This window comes from Protobothrops mucrosquamatus, unplaced genomic scaffold (genome assembly GCF_001527695.2).
Source record: "Protobothrops mucrosquamatus isolate PMUCROS unplaced genomic scaffold, P.Mucros_1.0 scaffold679, whole genome shotgun sequence".
Classification (NCBI taxonomy): domain Eukaryota; kingdom Metazoa; phylum Chordata; class Lepidosauria; order Squamata; family Viperidae; genus Protobothrops; species Protobothrops mucrosquamatus.
In genome coordinates, this window is record NW_015386966.1 from 75,658 (window position 1) to 99,521 (window position 23,864).

At 39.1% G+C, this 23,864-nt stretch overlaps 1 protein-coding gene across 1 annotated transcript in view; it reads left to right on the forward strand.

Annotated features, from left to right (window-relative positions):
• The window catches only part of HUWE1 (HECT, UBA and WWE domain containing E3 ubiquitin protein ligase 1), an 80,123-nt gene that overhangs the window by 17,051 nt on the left and 39,208 nt on the right, over positions 1-23,864 (forward strand). The window contains exons 15-28 of the mRNA XM_029284520.1: positions 805-906; positions 2,051-2,131; positions 2,323-2,429; positions 3,404-3,581; positions 5,167-5,258; positions 5,441-5,652; positions 12,327-12,384; positions 12,930-13,106; positions 18,965-19,210; positions 19,444-19,577; positions 20,292-20,392; positions 21,043-21,237; positions 21,837-22,053; positions 22,214-22,336. Coding sequence (XP_029140353.1) covers positions 805-906; positions 2,051-2,131; positions 2,323-2,429; positions 3,404-3,581; positions 5,167-5,258; positions 5,441-5,652; positions 12,327-12,384; positions 12,930-13,106; positions 18,965-19,210; positions 19,444-19,577; positions 20,292-20,392; positions 21,043-21,237; positions 21,837-22,053; positions 22,214-22,336 — 2,023 coding nt within the window. The remainder of the gene's footprint in view (positions 1-804; positions 907-2,050; positions 2,132-2,322; positions 2,430-3,403; positions 3,582-5,166; positions 5,259-5,440; positions 5,653-12,326; positions 12,385-12,929; positions 13,107-18,964; positions 19,211-19,443; positions 19,578-20,291; positions 20,393-21,042; positions 21,238-21,836; positions 22,054-22,213; positions 22,337-23,864) is intronic.

Consider the following 23,864-nt stretch of genomic DNA (forward strand, 5'->3'; position numbering starts at 1 on the left):
TTCGTTCCAGAGGGTGGGGGCACCCACAGAGAAGGCCCTCCCCCTGGGGGTCGCCAGCCGACATTGCTTGGCCGACGGCACCCTGAGGAGGCCCGCTCTGTGGGAGCGTACCGGTCTGTGGGAGGGAATCTGTGGCAGAAGGCGGTCTCGGAGGTATCCAGGTCCTATGCCATGGAGCGCTTTAAAGGTGGTAACTAAATAATTATACATTTAATTTAATTTATTTTAAAGAGAATCAGTTTAGTTTTTATCCTGGCTCTGTCATTTTTTGGGAGCTGACTACTGTATTGAAAGGTCATGTGCAGTCCTCAATCTGAAAAAGGTTATATATGGGTGTCTTAGATGGACTGATACCCCAACAAGTGGGGTAGAGCTAACTGTTCTGCCTCCTCAAAACCTCTTTTTTAAATTCAGGTTGTCCCTTTAATGGGTGATGACTAGAACATTTTTTTGTTTATTTGTATATAGTTTCTTGATGTCAGATTGTATCATAAGATATTTTTTTGTTTCAAATTGGCTCAACTTTTTATATCCCCAGTTTCTGATGTAGCCATGGAAAGTAGCCCTGGGCCTTCCACCTCTGGTGAGAATCGGCAAGAAGTTGTGGTTGAAACACGAGCTTCAAATGCCACCACTCCCAGCAGCAGCAGCAGCAGCAGCAGCAGTAGCAGCAGCAGCAGCAGCAACACAAACACCGTAATTTCACCCCGAAGTGGTGTGTAATGATTCTTACAGAAAATTTGCTTTGTTTTCAGATTATTTGCTATTCACTGATTTCATTTCTGGTTGTTCTCCCTATTTCAGGAGTCCAGTGCATCCCTCAGCGAGCAGCACTTCTGAAATCTATGTTGAATTTCCTAAAAAAGGCCATCCAAGACCCAGCTTTCTCAGATGGCATACGTCATGGTGAGATTCCCTAATGCTGTCTTTCCTTTGAGTTCTTTGACGGCATGCTCTTCTCTCACTGTTGCATGTAAATACTACTAGCTTACCTTAATAAAATCTGGAACAGCAGGTGGGGGCTGTGGCCATGAAGACCTTATTCCAGCTAAGACTGGTGCACCAATTACATCATTATCTAGAACAGGCATGTTCATTCATACTTTTGCTCCCTCTTACTCCTTTATAATTGAGCATGTTCAGAATTCTGTGGTTGGGCTGGGTGAGCAGAATCTATAAGTAACAGGCAGTCTCAAAGTTAACCATTCTTAGCTGTATAGAGCTTTATAGGTGATGATCAGTACCTTGAATTGCACTTATAAACTTACTGGTAGCCAGTGCAATTCCCCCAGCAATAGTGTTTCATAGCATAATGAGATAAACTGCTATAGGCCATTGTCATTTGCAAAACTAAAGTGTCTGGATGGTCTTCAAGTACAGCCCCACATTTTCTATAGATGCTTCCCTTCTCTAGAGCAGTTTGCCCACCCACCCATACCACTGGACAAAGGAAGCCTCCAGTCATGGCCATTGGAAGCTTCTAAAAACCTGGCTGTTCTGGAAGGTTTTGGGGGTGACTTGTATTATTGTGGGTTTTTTTAATTATTGTTGCATTGGCTGTGTCTGTAGTTTTTGTATACCTCTTAGAGTTGTCTTCATTTATATAAATTTATAAGTAAAAAAACTAAAACATCCGCTTTTGGGAGAGGGGAATGTTTCCATCCATTGATTATAGTTTGGCTCCACTTTGAGAACACGAATTCTTGAGTTTTCTAATAATCGGTTTTGAAGCTTTTATCATGGAAAGCTCTAGAAGTGATCAATTCTTAAAGCTAAAGAACTTGCTAGATGATATTCCATATAATTGGGGAGAAGGTTTTGTTGCTAAATTTTTTAATAAGTGTTATGACTAGCAAAATATATAATCATTTCTCACTTTTAATGATAGAAAAAAAACATACATAACGTGTTTTGCTCTAAGAAGTTTTAGGTCATAAAAGTGTACTTTTCTGGCGCAGAATTTTGAATGAAGTATATACAATTCTGAGTGTATGTGGTGTATGTGGTTTCTAAACTGTTTGGCTGGCTTGTTATTTTCCTCTTCTTGCAGTGATGGATGGCTCTTTGCCTACCTCTCTGAAACATATTATCAGCAATGCAGAATATTATGGACCCTCACTCTTTTTACTCGGTAGGTATGATTTACATTTAAGAAAGAATTCGTGTCTTGCATGTTTCATCAGTCTACACTCCTCTTGATTTCTCTCCTTGGGCTGTGCTAAATTAAGACGATGCCTTGCAGCCTGGCTGCCAAGATTCCCTTTCTGCCTAGAAAGTCTGAACTGTGAATGACTTGCATCGTTCTGTGCTTTTTCTTGACAGCCACTGAGGTGGTAACAGTCTTTGTATTCCAAGAGCCTTCGCTGCTGTCCTCCCTACAGGACAATGGCCTAACAGACGTCATGCTGCATGCTCTCCTTATTAAAGATGTAAGTGTCTTTTGGATTATATCTGGTTTTCTGTAAAAATACTTCAAGTGCTTTCTTTTATATTTGAAATGTTGGAAAATTCTAAGAAATATTGGAATAACACTTATTTCTGGAACTTCAAAAGAGCTCACTGAACATGGATAATAGGATTTTATATAATTGGATGGTGCTATTGTACTAGCATTTAGAAGGTACTCTGGTTATACATATTTTGGATAAGCTCGTATTTGCAAATACATCATTTGTTAACATAACATAACATTTTCTTTGTTCTCAAACTGAAGAAGAAAGATGAGAGGGAAAAAACAATCTGGATAATTTCCCATTTTACCTCACTCAGTGTTGGGAAGCATCCGGCCCAGGCAGAGGAGAGGTCTAAGCACGGAATTAGCCTCTAGTCCTTGCGCAGCTCAAAAGAGATCCAGAATTGACCTTCCTTAAGTTCTATAGAACCTTATCTATCTGTTTCCAGGCTAACATTCGCAGTTTGGGGAGATTCCTATATAATAGGCAGAATATAATAAAGTACACTTTCTTACACTTTATTGAACTCTACACATACGGATTTGGTGCCTGGCATTTAGCTTCTTCATTCTTACCCTTATTTTCCAATTTCCACTCTTGAGTCTGTATTCGTACTTAAGTAGGTAGCCAGACATAACTTTAGCCAGACATAATTTTCTTCTGTCATGGGGGTCCTATAAAGCTGCTGCTTTTCAAATTCTTGCTGTTTCCTCTTCGCGTAGGAATACATTTCCTTCTCCACAACAAAAATACTTCCTTCCAATTTTCTTCTGTCATGCCACTTTTCGGGATACTTTGTAAAGATAGACTGCATTCAAAATGGAATTAGTCTTGTCTGTTTATATTAATCATAACTTCAAATATGGAGTTCACTGAAAATATACTCTGAGTAACATGACTGTAAGATGATGACCCTTTTGGTACTGTTTTGTATCTGTGTCTCCTGACAGGTCCCTGCCACTAGAGAAGTTCTGGGTTCTCTCCCCAATGTCTTCAGTGCTCTGTGCCTGAATGCCCGGGGACTTCAATCCTTTGTTCAGTGTCAACCTTTTGAGCGTCTCTTCAAGGTCTTGCTCTCTCCAGACTATCTCCCTGCAATGAGGAGGCGGCGTAGTTCAGATCCACTTGGTGAGTTAAATTGAAGAGTGATTATACCAGGAATTTTGCTTGTTCTTCACCTCCTAGTGAGCTTGATGTTGGATGTCGTCATCTCCATCCATTAGAAACAAGGTTAATTCTAGATAAAAGACAGAGGAAGTTTGAAGGCATATCCGACTTCTGCTCTCTAGTGTGCTGGGGATGTGTTAAACTATGACCATAATGCTGTGGCTTGGAATGGTATAAATTGGGAAATATAATTCCTTAAAGTCCCAATTTGTCTTATCCTGGCAGTTGGCTGGAATGATTAAATTGGGCAGTGGCTCACCTAATGTTTTTGGATGGCTAGAGGGTCTTAATGGGTAGAGCCTCACTGGTGAAATCTAATGGTCTCCCCCTCCCCCGGTGTTTTGAGTGTGTGGTGTTTTGTTTTTAAATGTAGAATTTTATATAGAAGTATACTTGTCACGTGTTTTCTTGCTTAGAATGGCAGAAATTGAAGTTGGAAGAAGATTTGGGAATTGGGGAAAAATGGGTCTGGGACCTTGGGGACTTGAGTCTGCCATCTCAAGTGACTAAATTCACTCAACTCACTAAACCAAAATCAAAGAAATCATATTATTGCCTAGTACAATATATGAACCCAGTCATGGATCTAGCTGTTAAGCTTTCTAGCTTATATATACACACTGTTTATATACGGCCAACTTTAGGGAGTTTCATAAAAGACTGAATATGCTATTATTTCTAATGCACAAACATCATTGGAATTATATTTATTTTTATAATTTATAAGGCTGCCAAACTCTACAATGATTCTGGGCCCATACTGTAAGACAATCATATGATGCAACTAAAAACAAAAATAACCATTCAAATACTAGGGAAAAAAAGCAACCATGAAAAGGCAACCTTACACATAGGACCACCCAATCTAACCTAAAGCCTGGAGAAAGAAATGGGTTTTCAGAGCTCTTTTAAAAATGTGGTTAAATTAGGTTAGGTGTGAAAGTATATGATGCCATAGTTGTGAATATGTGTTACTGCTGCACTCACCCTAATGAGTCCCCATGAAATTTAGCTAAAACCTTGTATTCAGCTTTTCTGTGAATAATCCCCCATAGAATTACAAAAAAGTATAAGAAAAACCAGCATTAAAAATCATTAAGGAAACAAAAAATTCTTATAGCACCGTCTACTTATTCAAACCTAGGAGTTTTTAAAAGTTTAGCTGTTCACCTAGAAAAAAAAGCAAGGAATAGGTTTTCCATTTTTATTTTTCAGAGAAAGCAATTTTGATACTTCAGGCAAGGCAGCCATTTTTGCATTTCCATACACGTTGCTTTCTTGGTTCCTTACTTCTGTAGCATGCAGGTTACGACAGTTGAATTTTGCAAACAGTTTTTGAAGACAGTTCCAAATAGAGCATGTTGCAGTAATCCATCTTAGAATATTATGGTTATATCTGATTATTGGTAAGCCTCCTATTTTAGAGCTGTTGGGTTATACGCTGTAGGGCTGCTTCATGCCAAGTGCAATAATGCCTCATGTAGTGATTTCAGTTCTTTAAGATTGCTTATATATCTTGCATTTCCCACTCCCATGTTTATTCTAGGAGATACTGCTTCCAATCTTGGAAGCGCTGTTGATGAGCTCATGAGACATCAGCCCACACTCAAGACAGATGCTACCACAGCCATAATTAAGGTAAGAGGCCAGCAAAATTCCCCTTGCTATACAGCACTGTTTTATAACTGTCAATCCAGCTTACTTCTCAAGGTAAGCATTTACCTGTTACTTGATTACTTAAAAAAATAATCTAACTTGAAATACAGTACCGTAATTCTAGTCGAAAGAGTGCCAACATGTTTATATACACTTTTTTGCAGCTACTGGAAGAGATCTGTAACCTGGGCCGAGATCCCAAGTATATTTGCCAAAAGCCCTCAATTCAAAAGGCTGATGGAACAACTACTGCTCCTCCACCTCGTTCCACTCATGCAGCTGAGGAGGCCTCCAGTGAGGATGAAGAAGAGGAAGAAGTGCAAGCCATGCAAAGCTTCAATGCCACACAGCAGAGTGAGGCAGAATCTAGTCAACAGTGAGTAAATGAGGCTAAAAGGAACAGCAGGTGACAGCTTGTTTTGCCAGAATAGCCAAATATACCCTACTCTGCTCTTTCAGGCTACCCGCTTGGATGGAAGTGAGGATTCTCTGACAAGAAATTGGGTAGTAATTTTTGTGTATGACAATTCTGATGAGGTTCCAGAAAACTTCTGAGATTATGCCTGGGAAATTAAGGGTCTTCTGAATTTTTTTCCCCCTCCAACAAAAACCTCATGCCACAAGGAAAATGCTTTTGAAAAAGAGGAATCTCAAAAGTGGTGGGATATTACAAAGAAGGATGGGAATAAACTATTTATACTCAGCTTCCACTGAGCCTCATGTTTGTCTCAGGTTAGCTACTAGTACAGTTGCTGCTTATAGCCAAAAAAGTTTGTGCATAAATTTGGCTGTCCACTCCAGTACAGTATACAAAACAGAAAATGCACAAGATCACTCATGTGTTAGTAGTATGTACATTTTACTGTGGGTAATCTCTGAAAAGGGCATAAAACATTTTGAAGTAATGCCCAGGATTTCATTTAATGCTGCATTCCAAATGAATTAAGGAAGTACTGAGACAGTTAAATAAGAGTGAGGAAATATGAGTGTTTCTCTACTTTTATTGTGTCCATAGATTGCCAACCAGCAGCTTTATTTTAGTCACTCCTGGGTAGGGAAGGACCAGGGAAGCACCTATAACAGTGGTTCTCAACCTGTGGGTCGGGACCCCATTTGGGGTCGATCAACCATTTCATGGGGGTCGCCAAGCAAGGCTGTCCGCCATTTTTTTTTGTCCACCATTTTTTTCCCCTTTTCCGGCGGGTGCCTTACCTCCCTTGGGCTGGGCCAGCTGGTGGTCGGCCTGCTCCGTCTCTGCCACTTGCCAGCTACGCCTCGGCCGGCGCAGGGGGTGGAACCACGCATGCACGGCACTCCCGGGCAGGGAAAGTCCTCGACTTACGACGGGTTGGGTAGTCCTCGACTTACGACTGGTTTAGTCCTCGACTTACGACTGGTTTAGTCCTCGACTTACGACCGGTTTAGTCCTCGACTTATGACCGGTTTAGTCCTCGACTTACGACCGGTTGGGGTCACAGCATTAAAAAGGTTGCGAACCACTGACCTATAAGGTTGTGATGAAGATTATTGTAGGCATCTGTTAGATGAACTCTCTCGGATCCTGTGCAGTTCCCGTGAACTTGACTGAGGAATGGTGTAACTGCGTTGCCTGTCATTTGAGCTTGTTAGTTCTGAGGAAGTGGACAGGGCTTTTAGGACTATAAGTGTAGTAACTGTTCTAGATCCATGTTTTTTCTGGTTGGTCAAGGATCCTGGGAGGGGAAATGAGGTTGGATGCTTGTGGTGAATGCATCCCTAAGAGAGAGGATGGTTCCACAGTTCTGAAAGAGGTGTTGATTCAAGAAATCATTGTTAGAGCCAATGGAGCTGGATAGTTTTTGCCCCCTCTCTAACCTTTTTACAGAGTTATTGAGAAGATGGTTACATTGTGTTTTCAAAGGTCACTGGAGGAAAAAGATTATCTGAAGCTTGTTCAGTCTGATCTCAAATTGGAATATAGCATTGAGGCTGCATTGATTGCACATTTTGATGACCTATGGAGGTCTTTGGATTGGGGAGCTGTACTGGTTTTCAGGTGACAGCACTTGACTGAGCTATTTGTGGGACCACCTATCTCTGATTATTTCTGCCCATATCACTCGGTCATATAGAGTAAACATATTCCTAGTCCCATCTCTGAGACAGTGTCATTTAATAAGATCTTGACACTATGCCTTCTCTGTTGCTATGGTTGTCTTTTGAAATGAGCACCTCCAGTTTGAGTGAGAGCTTGTTATTCAATAGAAGATAGGCAGCTACATAAATGTTTTAAATTAACACATAAATATTCAGATATGTCTATGATCATTCTTTATTGGTTTTATATTTTTTTTGTTTAATTCTGGTTGTTTTTATTTTGTGTATGCTACCCAAACTCATAAATTAGGTGTCCAGTAGCCTTTATGCATTTCTTTATTTCTTGAAACAAACAAATTAAAACAGCTGCAGTAGATCTCCAAATTTTGTGGCTGCACTGTTTCATCCCATTTCCAGAAAAGGGTATATTTTTACTTGAAAATAATAATTATTGGTAAATTTGATATTACGATCTTTTGCTTTCTCAGTACTATCTATATTAAAAAAGCAAAGACGTGCACTTCCATCTTCTGGAGACTAAGAGAATCTGAGTTTCTTTTAGAAATCTGGTAGATGCTTTGGGGTTTCCATGTCTGAACTGGTTTTGGAAGTTGCAGCTTCTATATAGTGTTGTACATATTTTTCTATTTTGCTTTAAATTGGGCTACATCGATTCACAATTCAGATTATTCATTAATTCTGGAATTTTTTTTTAAAATGATAACTTATATTAAAAAAGGGATGGAAAAGGAAAAAAAAGAGTATCCCAGTAAGGCCGAAGAATTTGAAAGTATATAGTTAACTTTGTTAATAAAAACGGTGATAGTTTACAAAGATTATTAGGTGCAAATAGAAATACATACTATTCCCACAGCAAGGAAGATAAAACAGGAATGGTTAAATTGATCATCCTGTTTAAAGAGGAGAGCATATTTGAGTATGTTTTACATTTGGATATCACTTCTGGATTTTGTGCTTGTGATGAAAAAAGAATGAAATTGACTTTGGTTTTGTCATTTAGATAGATTTGTTGTTATAGAAATGTTTTATATATATATATATATATATATATTAATGTGCACTATATATAGTTATACATTAATGTGTATAAACAAAAAGTTGAGGCTAGAGTGTTTTTATCTTGTACTATGCTAAAGAGTCGGAGGTCAACGCCCTTTTTTTTTCTTTTTTCCTTGTAACTCACACCTTCTCTTCCCCTCTCCTTTTCCCTCCCTTAATTTCGTATTTCTATTTTTCTTTGTATTTTATATATAAATAAAATTAAAAAAAGAAGAAAGGATAACTTATAAAAAGGACAAAAAGCAAATATAATGACAGTGAATTCATCCTTTATTTCTTTTTCTTCTTTGAGGAGGAAATGTAAAAATCGCTTGGTCAAAACAGCCGAAGTGATAATTTAATTAGATTTCAAATCTGACTAGGTATCAGGATCTTTCATACGCATATTAGGAAATAAATTTCAGTTTTTCAGTGGAACCCTGTTTGCAAATAAATGTGAATTATCCCCTCCTTCTCTATGTCTCTCTAGTATGTTATAGGTTTTCATGGGGAGATGCATTTCCTCCCCTTTCCAGGAAGAACCTGTGACAATTTTTATTTTAAAATTTTATATGGCCCCCCATCTAAAGAAATATACATTTGTAATAAAGTATCACTAGCTGTTATGAGTTGTGAGCAAGACTAGCACATTGATCAAGTATTACTGTTAATTGATTGTATATTGTTCAAATTTTATTTATGGATTATGTGCCATCAACTTTTTTCCCCAAAAATTTTACTTCTTGAAAAATTTCTGGTGATTATGATAGACCCTTTCAAATTCAACACAAATTCATTGTATCACTTAGAAATCTTGAGAAATATCAAATTAATTTTCAATGGCTATGATATATTTAATGACATAAGATTTCTGACACTGCATGAGTTCAACAGGCCTAAAAATGTTTGGCTGCTGATTTTAATTTGTACTCAATATTTGATATATCTCACTGCAGTGTCCAACAATAGTTAACTGGCATTGATGGATTACCTGATACTATTTTTCCATTGTGGCAATGTCCTAGTGAAACCTTTCACCATATTCATCATTTACTGTACTTAGATTTTGGTGAAGGAAGTCCACGGGTGATTGCAGAAAATGAATCTTCAGTGGCATGTTGTCCTTCATGATCTTGTTTGCTGTAAAACATTTGTGAACCAGATGAATATAGTTTGGTGCTCTGTAGTTGCCAAGAAAATTCTCAACAACATCCTTGAAGGCTTTCCAGGCTATTTTCTCTGGCCCCACTAACAGATTCTTGAATGCTTGTCGTTGATGATATATCTGATCTGTGAACCAACAAAAATTCCTTCCTTAATATTGGCATCAATTATTCTTGGAAACATCTCTCTCAAATAACAAAAAACCTTCACCTTCCTTGTTCATCGTTTTTCACAAAAAATTTTTTTATCAATCTGAGTTTTATGTGAGGAAACAATATCTTTGTCAGACCAACAAGTGGTTCAAGTGCCACTTTTTTCTATCCTGGAAATAAATTCTTTCAGAGTGGTATTTTTTTTTAATGTAATGCTCAGCAGTATCTTGCATAGCTGTCCCATTCACAAATGTAATAACAGTACTTGATGTATACAAGTATGCAGCATAGCCAACAGGTACTATTGTGCACATACATCACATACATTTTTTTCCATGACAGTTTTGTCTGTCTGTCTATGAGCCGTGGTGGCGCAGTGGTTAGAATGCAGTATTGCCGGCTAATTGTGTTGACTGCCGACTGCCAGCAGTTTGGCAGTTCAAGTCTCACTGGCTCCAGGTTGACTCGGTCTTCCATCCTTCCAAGGTCGGTAAAATGAGGACCAAGACAGTTGGGGGCAATATGCTAACTCTGTAAACGGCTTAGCTGTAAAGCATTGTGAAGCAGTATATAAGTCTATGTGCTATTGCTGTCTATCTGTCTATCACCACATTTAGGAATCGCCCATCTCCCTGTCAGAGGGACTCTAGGCAGCATACAAGTAAAATGTAAAAAACATAAAAACTAAATTTAAAATTTAAAATAGAGGCAAGGATAATCAAAAGTTGACATTAAAAGTTAATTAAAAAATGGAGGGTGGGCTTTCAGGATGCTGTATGTTCATCTGTGAAAGTAAATGTCTTATAGTCAAGTATACCATGACATGTTTTAATTCAGGCTGATCTTGGAAAAATAAGTTGACTGAATTATTAATGTTCACAGAATACCTTCTCTCAAATTCTCTTTTAAGCGAAACTAAATTCATTGGTTTACAAATAGTTTTTGTTTTATCAGTATAACAAATATCAAGCCTGCTGTACTCGTTAAAGTATTAACCCTAATCAGAAAAAACAATTTTGGAATTATTAAAGCAGCATTCCCCCCCAGGTTCATTTGACTGCTCCAAAAGCTATTCCTAGTTGTTTCCAGATGTGTGTGGAAGCATAACTACTTTGCTTATGAACCTAGAAAAACACATGGCTCTTTTGACAGTTCAACAGAGATGCTCATAGGCATTCCTGGGCATTAAAATAGACTTCTTTTGAAAGATTTGTGCAGCTCTGTGAATCAGAGGCTGTTCATAATACTGTAGAGCAAAAACTATAGAGTTACTTGAATCAACAGAACTTCAGGAAGCTATGACACAGCAAATGTGATATTTCTGAGGACAAAAAGATTCCTGGGCCAAGAAATGGGAGCGGGGTGTATTGTCACTTTAAGCATTTTTTTTTTAGCAGAGTGCGCCTGCTCTCTGGCACCCGGATCTCAGCTTGTGAGAACCTTGCTGAGAGGCTGTCTTGGCTCACTGTTTGTTTGGCAAAGTCTCCTACAGCTTCTGAGTGCCTGCCAGCTGTTTCTTTGTAAACTTCTGAACTCTGAAATTTTCTGTCTATGGGACAATTTAACCCCATCAACTCCTCATTTAATGTGCTGGGTGAGGCTGCCAAGAGGAAAAAAATGCAAAACTGGCACTCGGCATTTGAAATCAGCTAATTCAGGGACATCGTGGTGTTTTGCGAGAAAAGGAAAGCGGAATGGCAGGAAAAAGGCTTGCCTTCCCAGGGTTTTTTTTTTTAATAATATAACCAGTTCGTTACCTTAAAGTACCCTGGATTCAACACTTTTCTGGCTTGCAGGATCCCCATTAATACAAAAATTTGTTTTGAATTAAGATCCTGCGATCCTTATATTGCCCTGAATTAAGTAGAGGTAAGATCTTACATCTGTAGGGTCTAGAAACAGTTAATCTTCTCCTAGCTTCAGGGAGGAGGCCATGTTTCTTCTGGCGAAACTAGCAGGGCCGGATTTCCTTTTGGCTTGTCTGCTGCCATGTGGCAGGTGCCTGGTGGGACTGGAGTAGCCCCAATATCCTCCGCTCACCCACCTCCCCGCCCTGCCTTTTGCTTGATCCCTCCTTGCTTACATCAGACATTTTCTTCTTTTCCCGACCAAAATCTGTACGGAGCATGCTCTTTACGTCACTGTCCGATTCTTCCCCTTCTCTCCCTCCTGCCTGGCTCCATTTTGCTGCAGAACTCCATGGCGCCTGGCAGTCGACCATTCATGGCTCTTGCCATATTCCCATTTTTAATCCAGTTCAAGGCCTTCGGCCAAAATGGACAGTATTGCTTTGTTCCTCCCCTTGCCTTTTTTTGTCTCCCCCCGCCCCCAGTCCTGGTGCCTTTTGTCATTTTGATGCTGCTTTTGGCACATTATTGCCGCAATCTAGGTGCAGAGCTGCCCCATGGATATTTTTGGTTAAAAGAGGCTGGATGAATAATAGTTTTGTCCCTTTTTTTTTTTTTTGCTCTATCTCTTTGGAAAACCTTAATGGAAGAAGGCTTTGCATAAAATCTAAAATGCGAGTGTAGGAGATCATACATGTCCATTGTAAAAAATGTGGAAGATTTGCAGTGATAGTAATTTTCCCTCTTTCTAGGGTGGTTGGGACAGAAGAACGGATACCAATTCCTCTCATGGATTACATCCTTAATGTGGTAAGTTCTTGAACAGTAGGTGGAGCTTAACGTATACTTTTGCAAGATGTTTGTGAAAAGACTTAATATTTTCAGCTGTAACATTGCTGTGAAAATATTTGATAATATTTCAAACTTTAACAGGACAGGAGTTCAAAAATGAAATGTCCGTATCAAATACTTGTAAAGTTAAAATAATGCTGCTGTGCTGGTTCTGCTGTTCAGTTGGATGGGAGTAGTATCCTTAAATTTAGTTTCAAATATTGAAATAGAAGTGGCTTTACCAGTTTGTATTTTGATTTTGATACTTGTTTATGTATTACAGTATTCTGGAATCTTGTAAAATGGCCCAAAACCTTATTTTTGACCTTAATGTTGTTGCCTCTTAAAAAGTTGGATGGAGTTAGTCTTGACTGTATATATTCTAGAATCTGTTAAGGAACTACTGAATTAAGAAGTTGATATGCTTTCCATACCTCTTGATGTAGAATCACATCACTTTGTAGAACTGTAGAAATCTTCATTCTTTTCTTCTCTCTTTTCCCATCATTTTCCTGTCTCCCCAGATGAAATTTGTGGAATCGATCCTCAGCAATAATACCACAGATGACCATTGCCAGGAATTTGTGAACCAGAAGGGTCTGCTGCCCCTTGTGACCATCTTGGGCCTGCCCAACCTGCCCATAGACTTCCCCACTTCAGCAGCCTGCCAAGCTGTAGCTGGAGTCTGCAAATCCATTTTGGTAAGGAGGAGAATACAACATTTCCCTTTCCAGAAGGTAATTATCACTGCCATTGAGTTGGAAGTATACACAGACTTCTGGAAATCCTACTCTTAATTCCCCCATGCACCTGTTACAGGCTTGTGTTGATTGCATCATTGTAGCTGACAGTGCTTGTTAAGTTTGCAAAGTTTATTAGAGGACCATGGTTTCCTTTTTTTCTAGCAATCTTATTCCCTTAGATTCTGAATTGCCCCATATAGTATATTACCATAAAATGTCTAGGGTAGAAAGAATCCATTAATGGGATGAAGCCATAGAGCTTGTCCAATTAGGATGAGCTCAAAGGAGAAAAGCAAAGAGGAAGAAGCAAAGTCTCTGAACATAAAGAACTATATTACCAAGAATACTGTATTTTTGATACCCAGACATTAATGGGTAAAATAGTAAGATTCTGAGTGTCAGTTTATTGGCATGTTTTATTTAAAGTTCAGTTTTACAGCCTTGTACTTGCACATGCACCCCTGAAAGTCTGGGAGTCCTTTACAGTTTTGGATTGGGAATGAATACATTATCAAGGAGAGGGAATCTGTAGCCTCCCAGATGTTGCTGAACTGCAACTCTGTGTTGTTGAGTATATTGGCTGGCACTTGTAGGTGTTGTGGTACAATTCACACACACAAACCCTCGATTTTTATGGGATAGGGCATCAATGAGCAGTTTTTGCCTGTTCAGTATGAATTTTAGGAACCAAGTAAGGTTCATATAACTGCAAGAATGAATGTATGAAGTGTGCAAAGTATGAACAAAGTAAGTCATACCCATTTCTCTGATTTGCATAATTTATACCAATTGTAAAATTCCTCTTTTGGAATTGTGCAATTTGGGAAATATTAGTTCAGAATTTTAAAACTGACTAATAGTTGGCCTTTATCAGTGGTGGGATTCAGTCAGTTCGCACCACTTCAGCAGAACCAGTAGCTAATTTTTTGTTGCCCAGGCCCAGAAACGGCATCCAGAAATGGCATCCACACAGAGAACCGGTTGTTCACATATTTGAATCCCACCACTGGCCTTTATGATGAAACTTTTCATGGGAGGAAACTGCCATTTTTAGTCAAAACTGCCTTAGCAAGGTATAAGTATTGATTCAAACAACATGACTGCTGAATGGAGTCCTATGGGAATCCATTTGTACATTACTAGTAATGTCATATTTAGGGATCTGCATAATATTTACAGGTAATCCTCGATTTACAACCATTCATTTAGTGGACTGTTTTTAAAGTTAAGGGGACTGAAAAAAACTGACTTATGACCGTTTTTCGCACACAACAACTGTTGCAGCATCCCATGGTCACATGATCAAAATTCGGACGGTTGGCAACTGACTCATATTTATGACAGTTCAGTGTCCCAGGGTCATGTGATCGCCTTTTAGGCTTTCTGACAAGCAAAGACAATAGGAAAGCCAGATTCACTTAACAACCATGCTATTAACTTCACAACTGCAGTGATTCACTTAACAACTGTCTTGCTTAGCAACATTGTGGTCATAAGTATAGAAGTGCCTATATAAGCGAACCATCATGGAGGTCTCACTTGTCCATGCCAAAACGCTATTTGCTAGAACTCAAGTGTTAGAATCAGGGCATAATCCTGTAATCTTTGAATAAAAGGCAATTTCTTCTGAAGATGTTTAGAGCTCTCTACGCTCCACAGATCATCTATGTATGGAAATGTCCTGACCACAGACCAAATTTGCTGTTTCTAGGCAGGTTTGAGGTTGATCAAATTCCCCACCGCTACTAATTAAGCATTAATACTCTAATTCTGCTGCTTTTACCCAGGAGCCAATGGCACTACAAAGTTCAAGAAAAAGTGACAATGATGTTTACCCAATCATTGAACCAGCGGGCTCACCGCTTTTGTGCTGGTCATAATATTGCCTCTTCAGAAATCCCTTACAATTGAATAAAAGTGGGTCAGAAAAATCAAAACAATATATCAATCGATTAAGCACCATGAGTAATCCTTCCTTCGCTAAAAAAAACATTTTTAATATTTAACATAGATTAAATTTTATTTAGCACAGATTTTTTTTAAGTGACACTGATTAGCAACCGAAGAGCTAACAATCTAAGTCTGTTGTGTTAATAGCATCCCAACAAGGTGGCCTACTCTGAAATTGCAAGGAGTCAAGCAGTAGGGCAGGTTCAGTGCTATTTTGTATCATTGGCAAGACTAACCTGTTCCCTCCCTTCGAACTCTAAGCAGTAAAAGGGTGGCAAGGATAGCAAAAACAGCCCACTATCTTGTGAGATCATCAGACTTGACAGTGAGATTCTGTGACCAAGTCTTGCAAGCATTCCGTATGAAATGCATGCCTAGCTGAACATCTGTTTCTATTGGAATCCAGTTTCTCAAGGCAAGTGGAACACCTGTAGCAATACAGGTGTTGGATGCAGAAATTTAGGCACCCCTGCTGAAATTACACCATTCACTGCATCTCTAAGTGATCAGCTAATGCCAGCTTTACATGGTACAAAGTTGAACCTGACATCTTTCTACAAATTGGAATGCATATTTTCTATTAATGGACACTTGTTTACAAATTCAGAATAAGAAAAAAGTAAAGACCGCCTATAGGCCGTCTGTGAGGGAGATGGGCGATTAATAAGTCGGATATATAAATAAAATAAATAGATGGAGAAGTTTGGATGTCCTTTCATTTAGAATATTGTCATATCTCCTTTGGCAGAAACAGCTTCCAAATATTTCTTATACCCAGCTAAGAGTCTATTCTTGTTTTTGGAATTTTTTTTTGTACTCTTCCTGTAAAAATAGTCTAGTTCATAATTACTCATAGTTCCCTTTGCATGTCCTGTGTGCTTGATATTTTCATACAGATTTCATACTGAAGAGATTTTGAAATTCATTCCAAAACTTCCCATTTCTTCTGTGTAGAGGTAAAAGAGCTCTGCAAGAAAGAGAGGGAGATAAATCCAAAAGCAAGTACATAAAAGTATGGTCAAGAGAGCCTACGCTTTTGCATACGACTATATACAAGCAGTCCTTACTTAGCAACAACAATTGAGTCTGGCAACTCGGGTCTCTAAGCGGAAGATCATGTGACCATGACGGGCTTACAACCTCACTTCTCCTTCGGCTGTTAAGTGAAACACGGTTACTAAGGGAAACATCATGTGACTGACTTCAGTTGTTACTAACTCTGCTTGTCACAAGCCAGTTGCGAAGCATACAAATGGTGATCATGTGATTGCACAAGGCTATTTTTCTACACTCTTGTAGCTTTGAATAGTCACTAAATAAGGTGGTTGGTAAGCAAGGACTACCTGAATTCAATTATTGCATGTTGTTCCGAAAGGAACAGTGATATAACACCTGGACCTCTTGCCATTCTCCAGTTTGGGTTTATAGTGGCCGGTCACTAATACATCATGTATCCTATTGCTTATCCTTAAGTTACATGCTTTCATATGTGCTAAGCAAAGATGCTGTGAATTTTAATAGGTAAAAATAAAGTTGATTTTTTGTATCCTAGGGCAGTGTAAATGTCCCAGGAATTTTGTGTTCAGCCACTCATAGCTGCTGTATTTTCTTCAGGTTTCCCAGTATAAAGGCTTATTTGGCTTTTAAATAACAGATTGACACTTGTGGATCAAGAAAATGTGCACTACAATGGCAATCTATAGATCTGTATGTCCATCTATAGCAGGCATGTCAAACTTGCGACGTCATGTGATGTCGCGCGACATATCGGGACTTTTCCCCCATTGCCAGCAATGGGGTGCGCAGGGTTTCAGCGTGGCGCATCCGGCCCACAGGCCACCAGTTTGACATGCCTGACCTAGGGTCATATTTTTCCACAAACTTTTGATATGGCCGTTGATATGATTACTGTACTTCACTGGGAAGGATATTTTTAGGAATGCAGTTTGGCTTCAGGACCTGATTGTCTCTGTCAGCATGTGCAACATTTTCTCTTCAGGAAGTCCATATTTTAGTGAGCAATTTTGGAATGATAAGTAATTAAATTTAGTAATTCATAGACTCTTAGGGCAGTAAATTGTGGCATTATTTCCCTTTTCTTCATTCAGTGGCTCATCTTCTCAAATCTGAATTTGGGTTTTATGTATGATTATTTATCTTAAGTGGGCTGTTTCTTTACAAATCCATTCATGTACACATAGTCTTTAATTTACAACTTTGTTCAGTTGTTGAACAAACTGAAGAAGCTTCTTGAATGAGAAATAAAACATCTTAAAGAAAAATGGGAAAATTCAGTTTGCCTTTTAAAAAAAAAATCACCTTTGAGTCAAGGACTACTTGTACAATCACATAGTCAGAAAGGATTCAATATGTAATCAATCAAAGATTCTGTCCTGTCACAGACAGGGCTTATGCATTATATTGGTTGGAAGGCATAATTTATCTTCTTTCCTTGCTGGGGGAGCTACAGAAAGTAGGGTCAGACATATTATGAAACCACTAGCATAGGTGAAATTGAAATCCTTGGATACTTTGTTGGTTTGAGGGTTTATGGGGTACTTAAGAGGCAAATAGGTACTTTAAACACTGCAGGTACCTTCCATCCCTTAACCTCCCTCCAACAGCAAACATCAGGAAGTTTTTAAGGTGATCTGTGGTGGCTGATTTTTTTCCCAAAGTTACTCCTTGATGCAGGTTCTCTACTTGGAGGTCATTCAGGACTCACAGCTCCTACCAGATAAGTAGATGAAAGCTGTGGCCAAGGTGGCCTATGCCCAACTTTGGCTGATGCTTCAGTTGCGGCCTTACCTGGGACAAGAAGACTTGGCTAGAGTTAACTCATGCCCTCATCACTACTTGATTAGACTACAGTAACGTGCTCTACTTGGAGATGCCTTTAAAGAGTATTTGGAAACTACAGTTGATCCAGAATGCAGTAATGCACGTATCTTGGGGCTCCCTGTCTTGGGAGTGTATAACACTGATTTTGTGGATCCTGCATTAGTAGCCAATTAGTTTGTGGGTCCAGTTTGGATCTGTTTTGGTTGGTCCAAATCAATCAGATCTATTAGGAAGAAGCTGCAAAAACTCCCACTGAAGTGAGAACATGCTGTTTTTTGTAATAGCACTGACATTGTTCTTGTTGAGATCAGACTAACTCCCACTCCATTAGTTTTCTTTCTTTCTTTCTTTCTTTCTTTCTTTCTTTCTTTCTTTCTTTCTTTCTTTCTTTCTTTCTTTCTTTCTTACTTTCTTTCTTTCTGAAAACTAATGAAAATCAGTGTTTTCAAATAGCCTTCTCCTAATTTGTTGGTGCTAGCTTTATTTTTTCATTTTTTTACTATTCTATTGTGTTTTTATTTTTGTAACTGATACTTTAAACTGTATTTTTTTTTTCTATTTAAGCCGCCAACATTCTTAGAGATGTCAGATAAATAAACAAATATTCTAGGATTTCTGGGCCCCCAAATGGGATATCGGGTCATGACACCTGGGAGGCACAGACTGTTAATCCCTGCTATAGTGGGGTGTGGATCTCTATGTAGCTGTTGTTTTTGCATGTGGCATAAGTTGGTTGAATGTTGTGAGCCAGATGTTGAGTGAATATGGAGAAGTGTTAGTGTGGTTAGCAAGAGAATATTTTTTTTCTTAAAAAATCTACTGATTCTGAACATCAACTTGTTCAGTGTATGAACACAATATCTACGAAGGCAAGAGAAAGAGTGTTGATGGATGTTTAGTAAACCATGAGTCATGACTTTAAACTGAACATCGTGGATTAGAGTTTGGAACGGTGTGTGAGGCAAAGACTTACATATTATCAGAGGATTTGATGAATTACACAAGTTCTGTTTTCTGTATCCTAGACACTGTCTCATGAGCCAAAAGTGCTGCAAGAAGGGTTGCTTCAACTGGATTCCATCCTCTCTTCCTTGGAGCCTTTGCACCGACCCATCGAGGAACCTGGTGGTTCGGTCCTGCTGCGGGAATTGGCGTGTGCTGGCAATGTAGCTGATGCTACTCTGTCTGCCCAGGCCACACCCTTACTCCATGCCTTGACAGCGGCCCATGCTTACATCATGATGTTTGTGCATACTTGCCGTGTAGGACAAGTAAGAACTGCTTTTTGGCTTTCTTTCTTTCTTTCTTTCTTTCTTTCTTTCTTTCTTTCTTTCTTTCTTTCTTTCTTTCCTTTCTTTCTTTCTTTCTTTCTTTCTTTCTTTCTTTCTTTCTTTCTTTCTTTCTTTCTTTCTTTCTTTCTTTCTTTCTTTCTTTCTTTCTGCTGCTTGATGTCACCAATGCCGAATTCAGTTGTTCAGCAACATATTTTCTCTTCCATTTACAGAGTGAAATTAGAGCCATCTCAGTAAACCAGTGGGGTTCACAGTTGGGTCTGAGTGTGCTGAGCAAGCTGAGCCAGCTGTACTGTTCACTAGTATGGGAAAGCACTGTGCTGCTGTCGTTGTGCACACCAAACAGGTATGGGCACATGATAGATGTGAAGCCTACTTTGCTGGTGGTATAAAATTGCTGGGCTGGAGATGGATAGAGAAACTGCGCTTATTTATCAATGGGCATTTGGGTCACAAGACCCCTAGAGCAAAGGCCATAAGTTTAGCGAACCAATTCAAGTGTGTCAGTGGTTTCCTTGGGTAAAAAATGCCAGGAGTTGGGGTAGTATGCCTGCAAGGGTATGTTGCAGAATGTGACAAAGTGGAAGCCCTTTGTTCATCTTCCCTAAACGAGCAAAGACAGCATGAACTTTCTCTCCCACATCCATCTCACCTTCTTGGAGCCAGTTGGTTGAGGAAGAATTCACCAATAGCTGAACTGAGTTCCAGCCATTTCATGACTACTTTTAGCACCCCTAAGAATACTTAACCGTTCCATTTCCGCTTCTTTAGCTAGGCTTTTAGTATTTAGTCCAAAGTTATTTGAGGCTTGATTATTCATTGTGTGGAAGGGAATTGACAGGAGGCCAAATAGAAATGGAAATGGCCTAAAGTAGCTTTTGAGCCTCAGTGGCTCAGTATTAATATTGTCTAGGATCCTTGGTCCTTGTGGCACTGTTGTACTTCATTCCATTGCTCCAAGTTACTTACTATATATATTTTTCCTGTTGTGAGAGAAACCAATCCATCTGCTAGATGCGTGCTACTTATTGCATTAATCTGATCTTTCCTATGCTTGCAGCTTACCTTCAGGATGTGAATTTGGCCAGGCTGACATGCAGAAATTGGTGCCAAAAGAAGAGAAAACTGTACCAAGTGCTACCCAGGGAGCCAAAAAAGCAGGTATGGTTGGGAGGTAGATGCTCTTACCTGTTGAGTTGAGATCTGATACAAAATTTAGATTTCCTATCCCATAAAAACTGTATTGGGGGGAGGCTATTTAGCAGAAGAAGCATTTTGCCCTGCACACCCCTGATGGCAAAGTTCAGTAGCCAGCTTTCTTACCAATCTTCTTAGGCTCCTCCTGTACGGCAGTGAAATTATTGTTATATTGAATGCTTTATTGAAGCAACTTCAACACTAATAAATCAATTTCTTATCAGACAAAAAGTATTGACTTAACAAAAGAGGCTACATTTGTATATAATCAATTTTTTTTCCAAATTGAAATTGTATCTGTTGATGGGAAACTATCATTTAATGAAGTATCCTGGGGGAGTTTGACAGTTCATTTGAAATTAATGCGCCTGTCTTGCTCTTTTGATCCCCTATTCAGTTTTGCTTATCTTCTCTCTCAAACCCCACACTTAGTCTGCCTATTGTACGGGGTCTTTCCAGCTTCTAAAGATTCCTATGCTTGTAGTGGTGATTCCATTAGGTTCTATTGATATCTGAATTTAATGAACAGTTTAGTTCCTCCCAAGGGAAGTTGTGGGAAATAGGCTGGCAGAAGAATCTTTGAATGGATAATTTATCAGCATTACTTTTTGCAGATGGTGAACCAGAAGCAGTGGGAGCTGGAACCATGGAGGCTTCTGCCCAAGGCCTGCTAGAAGGAATTGGCCTAGATGGTGACACCCTGGCACCAATGGAAACTGATGAGCCTAGTTCTTCTGATCCCAAGGGGAAGTCAAAAATAACCCCAGCCATGGCAGCTCGAATCAAGCAGATCAAGCCCCTTCTGTCAGGTGAAGAAAAAAATATCTGTTGGAATTGGTTCAGAAAAAAGAGGAGAGCTTTTGAATGGAATGCATTACCTGTGATTAGAGAACTCTAACTACAGTTCTGTTTTGTGACTTGCCTTCCCTTTCCAGATTTGTAAAGATAAAGACTTAGAATGTGATCCTTTGCTAGTATAGCACATTTTGGATATTGGGAACATATTGTGAGTTCTCTTACTGGTTGCCCTGACTGGGAAGCTTCTGTATTAACAACATGGCTGTTACGATGAATCCTAGCCAATCCTAGCACAGTTTATAAGAAAATAAAATAATGAGTTGCTGCTTACTGTATTCTCTAGTCTTCTAGAACCTGCCTTTGCTGTTTTCTTCCAAGCAGGTCAGTATACAGTATTTCCAAGTGTTGAACTACAGCCATGCACCATTTTGATTTTCCAAGAACACCTGTGAGCCTTTTGTGAAGCCAAATTCTTCATCTTACAGATAAAGAGACTTGAGATGGAGAATCTGCTTTGGAGCGTATCACTTTACCTCTTTGTTTTTAGTAACATAAAATTGAATTTTATTCTCTCTCTCTCTCTCTGTCTCTGTCTCTTTCTCTCTCTCAGCATCTTCTAGGTTAGGACGTGCTTTGGCAGAATTATTTGGGTTGTTGGTCAAACTCTGTGTTGGTTCTCCAGTAAGACAACGTAGGAGCCATCATGCTGCTAGCACCACTACTGCTCCCACTCCTGCTGCTCGCTCAACAGCTTCAGCACTCACCAAACTACTCACTAAGGGGCTTTCCTGGCAGCCCCCTCCATATACACCCACTCCTCGCTTCCGGTAAGTCCTGCTGATCACTAATTCGGGGTCATCCTACAGTGTTTGTGGTAAGGGGAAAGCCTATCCTAGACTTCATAGACAATAATGTTTTGCTACATTTTGCAAAATCAGCAGTATGGTTTTGAGTTTGCTTAATTAACAGAATTGTTTTTGCTTTTAGTTTGACTTTTTTCATCTGTTCTGTCGGTTTCACCTCACCAATGCTGTTTGATGAGAGAAAATATCCTTACCACCTGATGCTGCAAAAATTCTTGTGCTCTGGAGGCCATAATGCTCTTTTTGAGTAAGTTGCATGCTGGTTTATTTGGACTATGAAATATTTCATTAGCTAATCATGCTCTTTGAAATTCAAACACTGGTGATTAGTTACTGCACCTGGAATGAAACAGGCAGTTAAGAAAATGCAGAGCACAGTTGTTGCGTCCCTTCTAGAATGAGTCCAATAAATTTTTGTTTAATCAGTTTAAAAGGCAGCAATCTATTGCTGCTTGGCAGATTTTAGATAAGAATATGCCTCTCAGAAAACTGCCTGCTGAGAGTTCCAGTGGCTTTGTGGAGTTTCTCAAACTGGAACAAGTTTATGAGCCAATTGATAACAGAGTTTGATGGATACAAATACCTGTTTGAAAAGCATTGAGCCAACCTTTGAAAGGGTTATGGTAGTGTATGTAGTTCTTCTGGGACAAAAGATGCTATCCAGATAAAAGATAACAGCTGTCAAATATCAAGTGAATGCAATGTTTATGCCAATCAGGAGCCAGGTTTGGAAAGAATATTGGAAAAAGCACCTCTTCATTAAGATGGAAAGAATTTAGAGAGGGAAGAAATATCTTGGTGCAGAATGATTTTGTGTAAAAGACCAGATAAAACTCATCACAGTGTAGTCATCTGAGTTCTCTGGAACAACCTAACATAGACCATGGCAACAATTACAGAAGACTTCATTGTTGCAAACGATGCATTGCCATCAGCTTGAATTGTTGGGAAGCTAACTGCTCACAGAGATGAATCCCATGAAAGGATGGTATGAGAATGGGCAATTAAATATTGAAAAACGGTTAAGAAAATATTTAACCACTGGGTGAAGAAACACAACATTTCATCAAACTATGAAAGGCTGAAGTTACTTTTAAATAAACTATAAATGACAACCAAAAAAACACCAGTAAGGAGAGCAGAAAATCTAAAACCTGCATTAAACTTAGATAATTTTTGCCTATTGGCTTGAGAATAAAAGACTTTTAAGACACAGCTAAAATCCCAATTGTTACTTTTGAGAATCCACTAGCCAGTTGATCTTCCAAACAATGAGCTTGAGGCTTTAGATGTTTGAGAAGATGTTTGACTTTTTCATCATAAGTGATATCTACAGTAGAATAATTGTAAGATGAGGACATTGATGAAAATAGGATTGTCATGGGCTAAGCATACAATTTCAGAAGAAAAAAGGGTAGGCAGAGTGAATGGACGATTGGCGTTGTGTGGATTGTCCTTTCCTTTTATTCAGGCTGGACTGATCCTTAGCTTTAGAAAGGCATCCTATGGTCCAGCTCTCGCTATCCCGTGGTTTGCTGGCCATCAGAGGAGCTAATGGATCTGATACGGCAGCAGTTGCTGGCATTGGGCTAGGAGACTTGGAATGGCAAGTGCATGGTGGAATGTGGCAACAATTGAGATAGTGGACCCTGGACCCTTCAGCTCTGAAGCAGCCACAGAATTAACTGCATTGACTGCTTGTTCCACAAAGACATTCTCAAATGAAAGTAAACATGAACTGGCCATCTGTTAATAGGAACGTGTTGCAACAATTC